At 39.1% G+C, this 13,898-nt stretch overlaps 1 protein-coding gene across 3 annotated transcripts in view; it reads left to right on the forward strand.

The window, feature by feature from the left end:
• The window catches only part of PHKB (phosphorylase kinase regulatory subunit beta), a 227,564-nt gene that overhangs the window by 105,838 nt on the left and 107,828 nt on the right, over positions 1–13,898 (forward strand). For all 3 annotated transcript variants that reach the window (XM_025371409.1, XM_025371407.1, XM_025371408.1), the window contains one exon: positions 11,810–11,873. In XM_025371409.1, the coding sequence (XP_025227194.1) occupies positions 11,810–11,873 (64 nt within the window). The remainder of the gene's footprint in view (positions 1–11,809; positions 11,874–13,898) is intronic.

Below are 13,898 nucleotides of genomic sequence, written 5' to 3' on the forward strand. Positions count from 1 at the left end.
GTTCTGCTCTGATCTCTGTTGTTTTTCTTCTGCTAACTTTAGGTTTGGTTTGTTGTTTCTCTAGTTTCTTGAGGCATGACATTATGTTGCCATTCTTTGATCTTTCTATCTTTTTGATGTAGGCATTTAGCATTATAAACTTTTCTCATAGCACTGCTTTTGCTGTATCCCAGGAATTTGGGTAACTTGTGTCACTGTTATTATTCATTTCAAAATTTTTTAAAATTTCATCTTGATTTTATTGTTGACTCAAAAATCATTCGGGAGCATATGGTTTAATTTTCATGTATTTGTATAGTTTTGAGAGTTCCTCTTCGAATTAATTTCTAGTTTTATTCTGCTGTAGTCTAAGAAGACACTTGGTATGATTTTGATTTTTTAAATTTATTGAGATTTGTGTTGTGTCCTGTCATACGGTCTATCTTGGAAAATGTTCCATGTGCTGGTAAGAATGTATACCCTGCAGTTTTCAGGTCGAATGTTTGTGAATGTCTGTTAGGTCCATTTGTTCTAGAGTCCAGTTTATATCCAGTATTTCTTTGTTGACATTCTACCTCAGTGATCTATGTAGTGCTGTCAATGGAGTGTTAAAGTCTCCTACTATTATTGTCTTGCTGTCTACCTCTCTTCATAGGTCTAGTAGAATTTGTTTGATGACTGTGGGTGCTCCAGTGTTAGGTACATATGTATTTAGAATTGTTATATCTTCTTGATGAATTGTTCTGTTTGTTATAATATAATGACTTTCTTTGTCTTTTTATTGTTTTTTGTTTAAAGTCTGTTTTTTCTCATGTAATAATAGCTACTCCTGCTCTCTTTTGGTTTCCATTTATGTGTAATATATTTTTTTTCGTATCTTTCCTTGAGTCTACAAAAATCTTTATATGGGCTAGGTGGGTCTCTTGAAGGCAGCAGATGTTTGGTCTGTGTTTTTTAAAATCCATTCTGCCAATCTGTATCTTTTAAGTAGGGCATTACACCATTTACATTCGAAAATAGTATTGCTATGTGAGCTACTCTTGCAGTTATCATATTGATTGTTACCTAGTTGCTTTGCTTTCTTTATTGTGTTATTGTTATAAGCACTTTCATTTATGTACGTGTCTATGTGTGTATTTATTTGTTGGGACAGAGTCACTCTGTCACCAGGCTGGAGTGCAGTGGCATGATCTTGACTCACTACAACCTCTGCCTCCCAGGCTTAAGCGATTCTCCCACCTCAGCCTCCCAAGTAGCTGGGACTTACAGGTGCATGCCACCACACCCAGCTAATTTTTGTATTTTTAGTAAAGACGGTGTTTCACCCATGTTGGCCAGGCTGGTCTTGAACTTCTGACCTCAAGTGATCCACCTGCCTTGGCCTCCCAAAGTGCTGACATTACAGGCGTGAGCCACCACGCCTAGCCTAGCCCTTTCATTTAGATGTTTAGAACTCCATTGAGCATTTCTTATAGGGCTGGCCTACTGGTAATGGATTCCCTCAGCATTTGCTTTTCTTTGATAATCTTTATTTTGCCTTCATTTCTTAAATTTAGTTTTGCTCTATGCAGAATTCTTATCTGACAGTTGTTCTGTTTGAGGAGACTAAAGATAGGACCTGAATCCCTTCTGGCTTATAAGATTTCAGCTGAGAAGTTAGTCTGATAGTTTTTCCTTTATCATTTATTTGATACTTTTATCTCACTGCTCTTAGAATTCTTGCCTTTGCATTGACTTTAGATAGCCTGATGACCATATATGCCTTGGTGATCTCCGTTTTTCACTGAATCTCCCAGGAGTTTTTTGAGCTTCTGGTATTTGGATGTCTAAATCTCTAGCAAGATTAGGGAAGTTTTTCTAAATTATTCCTTGAAGTAGGTTTTCTAAACTTTTTGCTTTTTCTTCTCCCTGAGGAACAACTTTGATTCTTAGATTTGGATGTTTTACATAGTCTCGTATTTCCTGGAGATTTTGTTTGTTTCTTTGTATTCTTTTTTCTTAATTTTTGTCTGACTGGTTTAATTTGAAAGCCTTGTCTTCAGACTCTGAAATTCTTTCTTCTACTTGGTCTAGTCTGTTGATAAAACTTTCCACTGTATTTTGTAACTCCTTAAGTGAGTCCTTCATTTCCAGAAGTTCTTTTTTTTATTTATTTTAATATTGACCTCTCTAGAAAATTTCATTCATATCCTGTAATTTTTTTTAAAATTTCTTTATATTGGTTTCAACTTTCTCTTGAATCTCATTGAGTAACTTCATGATGAACATTTTGACTTCTTTATCTGGTATTTCAAGGATTTCATTTTGTTTTGGATCCATTGCTGGAGAGTTAGTGTATATTGGGGAGGGGGTGGTATTGTAAATAAAACTGTTTTTTCATATTGCCAGAATCATTTTTCTGGTTTCTTCCCATCTGGATAAACTACTTCTTCTTATTATTATTATTGAATTTACTTTTGATTTGACTGGGTTCTATTTTTTTTTCCCCCGTGAGGATGTGGTGTATTATATGTGGTCACCTAGCTTCAGCTCTGGGTGTTTTCAGTGGCAAAGTCTCTGTTGAGTTTCTTGGTTATAGAGAATCTGTGTGCGATGGCTTTCTCAGGTGCTGGTTTTAGTAGCAGTGTACTTAATGTGTGGGAAGGTTCACTGTCTCCTGTGGGGCCAGAATGGCAGAGGTCTCAGGAAACTTATCCTGTTCCCCAGTAATGTGCACTACTCTACTTCCAAACTTATCCTGTTCCCCAGTAATGTGCACTACTCTACTTCCCAAGTCTTTTTCTCGCTAGGTTGAGTAGTTCAGCCTTCAGACCAGTAGGAGGCACCCATGGGTGAAAACCAGCTGCAGCTGAAGCAGGTGGTGGGTATATGCAGTACCCCAGTGGTGGACAAAAGTCTCAGCCTTGACAGAGGCAGCTTTTCGGGGCGGGGGAGTGGGGTCCCAGTGAAATGCACTGAGGTCTTCACTGCGGGAGGGGAGGGAGCCACCTCATCTTCACTACCAGGCCAGCAGGAAAGCAACCTCCCTGTCATGCCTCCCCCACCCCCCGTCCCTATATTCTGGATATTTAGATCAGACAAGCACCTCTGTCCATCTGCAGGAACACTGACATTCCACATCCAGAGACAGTGGGACTCTTATCTCTCATGAAAGCCTGAGCCCAGAGGGCACTCCTCCCAAGGGGATGCAGTCACCCCAAAGTGCTTGAGAAAGGTCCTCCATAGGTGTACCTTCACCGAGCTCCTGTGGGAGAAGCCCCAGCTGTATCTGCAGTGTTGGACAAGAGGGAGGAGAAACCCCTTCACAAGCACCGGGGCTCCTCCACTGCTAGGGTAGAACCTTAGTCTTTCCCCACTGAGCCCTGTACTGCACCTGTTCCTCTGCTGAAAGAAACTTCCCACAGGTGGGAAGTCGTGGTACTCAAGGTTCATACTTTGGTTTCTTTTGTCCCAAGGAGCATTCCCTTGGTGTGGTGAACTGCCTGTTCCTGTGGGAGTGGTGATCTGTGTGGGCCAGACTACTGTGAATCCGGCTGCTTATCTGGGTTTAGCCGCCTCAGGGACTGCCACAATCCAGGCCTGTGCTGGAGAATTTCGGCAAGGGATATAGTCATGGGGAAGACACAAGGGCTGAAGGTCCTTGAGCAAAACAAAAGATCACAATGGATGCACGCCCAGTATGGTGCCTGTTACTACAACTCAGGACCAGAGGGAAAGGGAGGGGACTTTGTGTGAGCAAGGACCCAAGAAGTCCCCAGATTGCAGCCCACTCCAGCATTTGGACTCATGAGGGCAGAAAAGCTCTCCTTGAGTTTAGATACTAGCAGTCAAAGACTAGAGAATACCCTTTCCACAGAATACTAAATCTCTCAGGGTTTGATACTCTGCCAGCTTCTTATTACTATCTTTTGTGTGCATGTTGTGGATCCTTCCAGTGAATTCTCCAATGGACTCCAGCCCTCTCCCTGTAACACTGTATTTGGGATGTGACTATTTGTTTGTGATTTTGTTTCTTCCTTCTGAGGAGAATTGGTTACCAGCATCTCTAGTCAACCATCTGGAGAAGCTCTTTAGTGCTTCCGGCTGTGGACAGGTCTGTGGGATGTGTAGTGGTTTGGGCCCTGCTCTTAGCTCCAGAGGTGGGTGATGTTGGGTGGAGCTGGACAAGGCTGACCTGTCCTCTCATCTCATAGGGGCCTGTGCAAGCACTGATGGTGACAGTAGGGGAGTGGCATGAACTCTGTAAGATTTCCTTGGTTATAAGTAGCCTTAGTGCAATGACTTTCTCAATTGCCAGATGTAGTAGTAATGTACTGGGCACATGAATAGGCCCAAGGCCTCCTGAACAGCCTGAGTGGTATGAGTAATGGTGTTAGCTGAGGTCATGCAAAAGTTTTCTCCTTCCTGAGCACCGTGTTATTATGTTAGCAGACGTTGTAGAGGGCTGTGTCAGTTGACCTCCAACTGCAATTTAGGGACTTGTTGAGGCCATTAGCTTGCTCAGACAAGGTCCCTTCCCTTTCTGGTCCTAAGCTGTAGTAGTGGGTGCCACACTGGATGCGTACCCATTGTGGAAGTTTGTTCTGCTCAAGTACCTTCAACCCTTGTGTCTTCCTATCACTAGATCCCTTGCAAATATCCCCCAGCACCAGACTGGCTTGAGACAGCTGCACAGGATAGGCAAATTCAGAGGAGCAGTAGGATTCACAGTGAGGTGGCACTAGCAGGAGAGAGCCAGATGCAGTGGTGACCATGGGGATTTATACTTGGCTTACGTTGCCCTGGGGAAACACTCATATCCCAGGCAATGGGAAGGGTCATGGAACTCCCTAAAGTCCCTATCTGTGGTGTTAGGCTACCAAGATGGGCATAGGGGCATAGCCTGTGGGGCCTGGATCAGGCAAGTCCTCACTCTGGCTCACCAGGTGCGGACTCAGGCTGTGACCCCCAGTAGGGATCCAAGGGCAGTTCCCCTGCCACTGGTGTAATGTTCCACAGAGCAGTGGAATTGCCTCTGTCGCATAAAAGAATCCTCAGGGAGGGGAGAGGGGTAACAGGCAGCAGGGAGACCCACCCAGCACTCACTTTTCTTAACATATTGGGTCTCACACTCACAGACTTCTGGCAACAGCTGGCTGGGTCCCAGGCAGTCTGCACTCAGAATGCAAAACTGCCCCAGGTTGTAAGTTCTCCAGCCCAAGACAAAGACCAAGGCTTCCAGGCCACACCCCTCCCAGTCTGCCTGCAAAGCAGGGGCTCCCAGCTGCTGCCTCTGTGGCAAGAGCCTGCTTCCTGCTTACCTCTCATTTCTGATCAATGGGGTTTATACACACTGTAGATTAGATTGCTTATTTTAGTTGGCAGCTTCTTCCAACCTATGACCACTGTCTGAGTTAGCTGGCAGAATTCTGCGAGGTCCCTTATGAAGTAGAATCAGCAATGGCTTCCCTCCATTCCTGCTAGAGTGTGGGAGTGCATGCAAAACAATTTTTTTTTTCTTTTATATATGGAGTCTTGCTCTGTCACCCAAGCTGGATTGCAGTGGCGCTATGTTGGCTCACTGCAACCTCCACCTCCCGGGTCCTAGCAATTCTCCTGCCTCAGCCTCCTAAGTAGCTGAGATTACAGGCATGTACCACCACACCCAGCTAATTTTGTATTTTCAGTAGAGACAGCGTTTCGCCATGTTGACCAGGCTGGTCTTGAACTCCTAACCTCAGGTGATCCACCCGCCTCAGCCTCCCAAAGTTCTGGGATTACAGGCGTGAGCCACCACTTCTCATATGCTCCTTGCAGCACCAAATCAGCACCAGTGCTTGGTAGGGTTGAGACACTCCCCTGTGGCCTGGATTGCCCAGCTCCCCAGTGTAAATGTGTATCACACCCTGGAGACAGATTTTCACCTGACTCACCATGCAGGTTGCCACCCACAGCTTTCAAAGTGTCTGAAGTTTCTTTCACTTTTTCTGTTGAGTTTCTGTGTTTCTTCTTGAATAAAAGTTTACAGCATAAATCTCTGCATGTTATTTTGCTCTTTCCAAGTGGGTGAGGCATTCTAACAAAGCCTCCAATCTGGAGCCTGGGTAGTTTATAAAGAAAAGAGGTTTATTTGGCTCACAGTTTTGCAGGCTGTATATACAAGAAGCTCAGGACAGAAGGCTAAGTGGAGCCGGAGTATAGAAATCACATGACAAGAGAGGGAATATGAGGTGCCAGGTTCTTTTTCAACAACCATTTCTCCAGGGAAGTCAGACTAAGAACTCACTCAATCCCATGGGAATGACACCAAGCCATTCATGAGGGATCTGCCTCCAGGATCCTGACACCTCCCACCTTGCCCCACCTACAACATTGGGGATCAGATTTCAACATGAGACTTGGCAGGATCAAACAAACCATATTCAAATCATAGCATATGTCATCTGCAAATGTATTCAAATCATAGCATATGTCATCTGCAAATAGACAGTTTCATTTGTACCTTTCTAAGCTATATTCTTTTTTTTCCTTTTCTTGCCCTATTTTACCACGTAGAACTTCCAGTACTATGTTAGTCATGGTGAGAGCACACATTTTTGTTTTGAGAGGCAGCATTCAATTTTTCTTTCACCATCAAGTAGAGTTAGCTATAGAATTTTTGTAAATCAAATGGCAGAATTTGTACAAATGGCCAACAAGCATATGAAAAAATGCTCAACATCATTAATCATCAGAGAAATGCAAATTAAAACCACAATGATATATTGTCTTACACCAGTCAGAATGGCTGTTATTAAAAAGTCAAAAACTAACCTATTGGAAGGGTTTGGAGAAAAGGGAACACTGATACATTGTTGGTGGGAATGTATATTAGCACAACCTCTATGGAAAACAATATGGCGGTTTCTCAAATAACTTAAAATAGCACTACCTTTCAATCCAGTAATCCCACTACTGGCTATCTACCCAAAGGAAAGGAAATTATTACATCAAAAAGATACCTATACTCATATGTTTATTGCAGCATAATTCACAATTGCAAAGATATGGAATCAACCTACGTATTCATCAACAGATGATTGGACAAAGAAAATGTGGTGTATATGTACACAAATAAATACTGTTCAGCCATAAAATATATGAAAACACATCTTTTATAGCAACATGGATGACACTAGAGGCCATTATCTTTAGTGAAACTAAACTAATTCAGAAAGAGAAAGTGAAATACTGCATATTCTCACTTAAAAGTGGGAGCTAAATAATGTGTACACATGGACATAGAGTGTGGAATGATAGACATTGGAGACTGGAGAGGGTGGAAGGGTGGGAAGAGTTTGAAGGATAAGAAATTACTTAATAGATACAATGTACATTATTCAGGCAATGGTTACACTGAAAGCCCAGGCCTGACATGGTGGCTCATGCCTGTAATCCCAGCACTTTGGGAAGCCAAGACGGGTGGATCACCTGAGGTTGGAAGTTCAAGACCAACTTGACCAACATGGAGAATCCCTGTCTCTACTAAAAATACAAAATTAGCCGGGTGCGGTGGCGCATGCATGTAATCCCAGCTACTCAGGAGGCTGAGGCAGGAGAATTGCTTGAACTCAGGAGGCAGAGGCTGTGGTGAGCCGAGATCGTACCATTGCACTCCAGCCTGGGCAACAAGAGCGAAACTCTGTCTCAAAAAAAAAAAAAAAGGCCCAGACTTCATCACTCTGCACTATCTCCATGTAGCAAAACTGCACTTGTGCCCCTTAAATTTTTATAGATTAAAAGAAAGACACATCATTAAAAAAATTGTGGAATTTCCCTCTATACCTAGTTTTCTGAGAGTTTTGTCATAAATGGATGTTGGGTTTTGTTCGATGCATTTTCTGCATCAATTGATATGACCATATTATTTTGTTTTGCTTTAACCAGTTAACATGGTAGATTGTATTAATTGGGTTTTTATTATTGAACCGGCCTTGTTTCCCTGGCATAAAACCCTACTTAGTCATGGTGATAATTCATCTTACATATTGCTGAATATTGTTGCAAATGTGTTTTTAAGGATTTTGAATGTTAATGCTCATTTACTTCCTCTGTATCCTTGCTGGTTTCCTGTCTAGTTGTTCTACCAATTACTGAGAGAAAAGTGTGCATGTATCCAACCATAACTGTGGTTTTATCTGTTCTTTTAGTTCTATCAGTTTTACTTCACACATTTTGCAACTCTGTTGTTTGGTGCATACACGTTTAGGATTGCAATGTCTTCTTGGTGGATTGACCTTTTTTATTATATATTATAATACCCTTTTCTCTCTGATAATTTTCTTTGCTCTGAAGTCTCCTTTATTATTAATATGGTCACTCCTGCATTATTTTGATTGTTTGTGTGATGTATCTTTTTCCATTCTTTAACTTTCAACATGTCTATAGTGTTATATTTGAGGGGACTTTTTTATAGACAGTACATAGGTGAGCCATATTTTAACTCTGCAAATCTCTTTCTTTTAATTGGTATATTTCATGCTTTTAAGTTTAATTTCCCATATGTTTGGGCTTAAGTCTTCCATTTTCTTTTTTATTTATTTCTTTTTAATGTTATTTTTAACTGTTTTCCACCTTCTCCTAACTTAGCTGATGATTTGTTTGTTTATTCTATTTTTCTTCTTTCTGTTTTATTTTTCCTACCTTCCTGTGGGTACTTTTAAGATTTTTTAAAATTTATTTTTGATGTATCAATAGTGGTTTTGATTGTATCACTTTGTATAGCTTTTTAGCTATTGCTGTAGGTAACACTTCAGTGTAGTGATATCATCATTTTATTAGTTCAAGTCAAGTATAGAAAACTTACTTTCATTTATGTCTTATTACCATTCTGAATTTATAATAGTTATCTTAAATATTTCCTCCATGCACATTTAGAATCATATCAGACAATGTTATAATTTTTGCTTCAACTTTCAACATAAAATTCAAGAGGAGAAGAAACATCTATTGTATCTACCCATATTTATGCTTACCATGCTTTTTGTTTCTTTTTGGTGTTCTGATACTTGTTTTTTCCTCTTTTTAAAAAATTACCTTTCTGTTTAGAGAATGGAGTTTAGCCATTCTTTCAGGGTAGGTCTGCTGGTGATAGAATCTCTTCTTTTCCTTCATCTGAGATTGTCTTGGTTTCTTCCTGATTGCTAAGTGATGTATTTACTGGTATAACTTTCTGATGGGGTAGTTTTTTTCTTTCAGTCACTGGAAACTCTTGTGCCACATCCTAGCCTTCATGGTTTCTAATAAACAATCCATTATCATTCTAATTATTTTTCCCCTATAGGTAATGTGTTATTTCTGGCTACTGTCAAGATTTTATTCTTTGTCTTTAATTTTCAAAAGTTAATGATGTGTCTTAGCATGGACATTTTAAATTTTATTCTGTTTGTGTTTCACTCAGCTTCTTGAATCTGTAGGTTTATGGCTCTTGCTAAGTGGGAATTTTTCTGCTTTGCCCTCTGTCTCTCTCCTTTAGGAATCTAAGTGACATGAATGTTAGATACTTTGTTATGATCCCACAAATCCCTGAGGCCCTAATTTTTTTCCATTCTATTTTCTTTGTTTTGTTTAAATTTCTGTTGTTCTGTCTTCCAGTTTTGTTATTCTTTCCTCTCTCTTCCTCATTCTGCTGTTGAGCCTATCTACTGATCTCTTTATTTACACTATTATATTTTTCAGTTTTAAAAACTTTGCTGATACTTCCTGTTTCTTAAGGATTTCTGGTTTTTTGATTTGTTTCAATCATGTTCGTAATTGCTTATTGAAGCATTTTTATCGTGACTGCTTTAAAATCTTTGTCAGATAATTCTAACAACTCTTTCTTCTCAACGTTAGCATCCGTTGAGTGTATTTTTTTCATTTGGTTTGAGATCTTTCTGGTTCCAGGTATGAGGAATGTTTTTTGATTGACATATGAGTATTTTCGGCATAATAGCGTTAAGACCCTAGATCTTATTTTAACTTTCTGTTTTGGCTGTATTTTTTTATACCACTCTGGTATAAGAAGGGGTGAGGGCACATCACCTCATTACTGCCAGGTAGGAATATAAGGCCATTATTTTTGTTGACATCCAGCTCCCCAGTAGGCCTCCACTGATACCTCCTTGGCCGGGAAATACAGGAGTGCTTCATTACTGGTTCTCATTTGGCCTTCTTTTATAGGGCAGGAGAAAAGGTGTGACCTCTTGATTGGTGATGAAGTGGTTTCTTATCATCTATTGGAAATGAAAGTGTTGACTTCTTCCTTGTAGTTTTCTGACACCACCATGACTGAGAGAGTTGGGAGTTGAACATTGTGCCTCATGATAGACTCATGAATGTAGAAGTCTCGGTTTCTACTCAGCCTTTGCTGGAATGGATGGGGGTAGGGTAAAGTTTTTTCTGAGTGGTTATTGTCTAAAAGTTTTCTTTTTGCTTGGCTGCTCTTTTCCTGTCCTTTGGCTAGAGAGACAGGCTTTTGCTGAGGATTTTTTTGTACACATGTGCTGGCATTTCTCAGTAGTTGGCTCCTTTGACTTTAAGGCAAAAAAGAAACCTAGGGCACTTACCATAGTGTCGTTCGTAGAGTCCTGAAGTTCATAGCTAAGCTGCCTTCTTCTATCCATGTTTCTAAGTCTTTTTATGTTTGTTTTATATGTAATGTCCAAGATTCTTGGTTGTACTTAGTGAGAAGACTAGGGAAAATTATGTCTACTCCATCTTCCCATCCATGTATCTTTAAAATAAGTGTCTGACCTATTTATTGTCCTGCAATAAAAGTGATGATTTCTTAAAAACAGGTTATGAAACAACTTATAGGGTATAGATTATGATGACATGAATAGCTTAGAGCAGTAGCTGTCAAACTTAAAGTGCATTCAAACACCTGGAAGGCTTTTTAACACCGATTATGGAGTCCTACTCCCAAGAAGCAATGAGAACTAGCATTTCTAACAAGTTCCCAGGTAATACTGAAGGTGCTGCTCTGAGGACCATAGTTTGATAATCTGTTTCAGAGAAATGCTGAATAGATGACAGATCATTAACTTTAAATGATATTAATGGCAAATACAGTTGCTTTGAGTAAAACAAATAAAAATTTGTAATAATTAAACTGGGTATTAGATATAAAATATTTAAAGGTAGATACTTAAAAGATGATATCATATTTTTAATGAAATGGGTCTTCCCATTTTCCAGCACTATAGTATATGGCATTTGAGAGGCCAAAAGAGTAGGACACTAAGGGAAATAGTATTCATTTTATTATAAAGGGAAGAATATAGCAAAAAATGAGAGATAAGGTGATCAGTTGTTCTGTGAGCATAAAATAATGCCTATTTTTTGGATCTTAAGCAAGAGTATTTGAAGAATACCTTAAGCCACACTCTGATAGTTGTATGATATGCAAGATCTTTCTTAAGACTCAGATTTGATGTCAGAAAAGCTCTGTTACATTGATCTGAACTAATGATGCCCAACCTGCTAATTACTGCACTTATCATCATAATATACTTTCCTCTAAAGTTCCTCTTTTTTTCTTGAGTTAGTGAATAAAAATGATTCTGGAATTAAAACTACTCCCATCAGTAGTATGATCATTAGTTTAGATCAAGGTGAACCTAAAAATATTTTTCCCAGGTGATCACTAACTATACAAAAGAAAAATTAAAATACTGGAATGTCAGAATGAAGTCTCTTAGACATTATTCTTCTTACAGAATTTGTTATAAATGTTAATAAAGAAATTTGCTTTGAATATTCATCAGATAATGGTTCTTGTTTTGTAGCCACATACATTAGAGTAATTAAAGTATTTCCTTTTCTCTTTTAGCTCTGTTGGTTTAGCAAAAGCAGCTCTAGAAGCAATTAATGGATTCAACCTTTTTGGCAACCAGGTAAAAAATAAGAGCCCCAGAATCTTTGATTATTTGAATTGCACATTTAATTAATTTGACTATTCATTAACAAAGTCATTTCCGTATAATCAGAGAATGTCCAAAATTTATGTAGAAGCTCATGCTTGAACTTTTCCTTTGAAAATGATTTGCCAGTTAAAATTTAGTTTTCTAACTAAAGGCCATTGCTTAATTTCTTTTAAAAAAAAAAAGAAGAAAAAATTTTGATAAAGAATTCTGATTTCCTTGGTTCAGTGACTTTTCCCTCAAGTCTATTACTTACTTTGTAGAGAGTTTCACATTTTTAAATTTATTTGGTGTTGTATATTTATATTTTTATGTCAGTTTTCATGTTGGTTTCAGTTTAATATGTTTCAATGTATATCTCATGTAGAAGAGAATTTGTGTGATGTGTTTAGCCAGATAGTTGGGAGTTTTGATCCTAGCTTCACCTTCAACTGGCTACCATCAAATGTCTAAAATCTCATTTTCTCTGGGGATGAAAAAGAAACCTTGAAGGTCGTCTTAAATTTTCATTAGACCTTTAGCCAGTTTTTGTACTGAAAGAATCTAATCAAGTGACCATAGATTGAGTTGTCAGTGAAAAGGAATAAAATGTAGGAATAGAGGTTACTACTCTGGATCAAGAAGTAGGCTAATTTTCTTTAGCAGTTTTTATAAAGATTCCTAAGATGGTGAGGTAAAGTGAAGTCTCTAACTGATATTATAATTAATCTTAAGCTACTGAAATGCTAAGTCAGTAAAGAAACATTTTAGGAGGTTACACAGTTGTGCAAAAAAAATGACATGGTTTTTGTAATGTCAATTATAATACTATTTACTCGAGTCTTGAATTTAAGAATATTTTTAATTGTAGTATATTAATGCAGCCACCTCGCTTCTCCTCCTTACATGCACAAGCACTCTTCTCACCCCAACTCCCTCTGGAGGATACATGGGCTCTGTCTACATGAAGGTCATGAGGAATTACCACATACTTTGGATCACCCATTTTCATATTCCTGGATGGATGGATGGATAGATAGATAGACAGACTGACAGACAGACATACATACAGGAGTAGGAGGATAAAATGACTTTAAAGAATGGCATTATATTAGGGGTCAGGAGACAGCATCACTGCATGCTCTGTGCTCAATTCCACCAGTGAGTTTAACTATTTAACTAAGCCTCAGCTTCCTCGTCTAAAAAAATAAAGATAATGATAATAGGACCTAACTCAGGAGGTTTTCATGCAGATAAAAGTTAATTAGCATAGTGCTTGGCAGAGATTAAACTTTTAATAAATGCCATCTCTTGTTGCTATTATTTATGAAGTAGTGGTAATACAAAGGAAGAGAAATGAAGAGAAAGAACTGAAAGCTTTCTAGAGCATATATCAAGGAGACTGAGAGGAGGCATGGATTAAACCAGAGGTGGTGTTATCAGCAGTCTGGAAAGGTACAGGTCTTGCTAACCTGGCTTCTGTGACATACCAAATACTGAGCTGAGTGGAGCTGAGTGTCTCTTGGTTGGCTGTTACATGGTAGTAGCCAGCTCTTTTTTGCAATTGTGTCATCTCCTTTGAAGTACCTGAGTCTTAGTTTATGTTGCTTACATACCTGTATGCACCCCTTCCAAGTATGTGTATACTCACACACATACATACAAGCTACATTTCCTAACTCTACCCATCTTTCAGTGCTCTACTTTTCCCAGGAAGCTTTCATAGATTGCTCAGCTATAATTCTAAAATCAGTAAATTGCTTTACTCTGCATTTGGATTCTGAGTTATAACTGTATTGCTGATACTGTTCCTCAGCCAGTTTCTCAGTCTTGACTACACATAGGAATCATTTGAGGAATTTAAAAAAATACTCATATATGAGCTCTACTTCCAGGGATTCTGATTTAATTGGTGTAGGGGGAGGCCTTGGCATTGAGATTTTTTGGAACTCCTCAGGAATTCTAATATACAAGCAAGGATGAGAACAACTGCTCTAAGCTGAGCTAATTTTTGGCCTT

The sequence above is a fragment of the Theropithecus gelada genome, chromosome 20, assembly GCF_003255815.1.
Source record: "Theropithecus gelada isolate Dixy chromosome 20, Tgel_1.0, whole genome shotgun sequence".
NCBI lineage: Eukaryota > Metazoa > Chordata > Mammalia > Primates > Cercopithecidae > Theropithecus > Theropithecus gelada.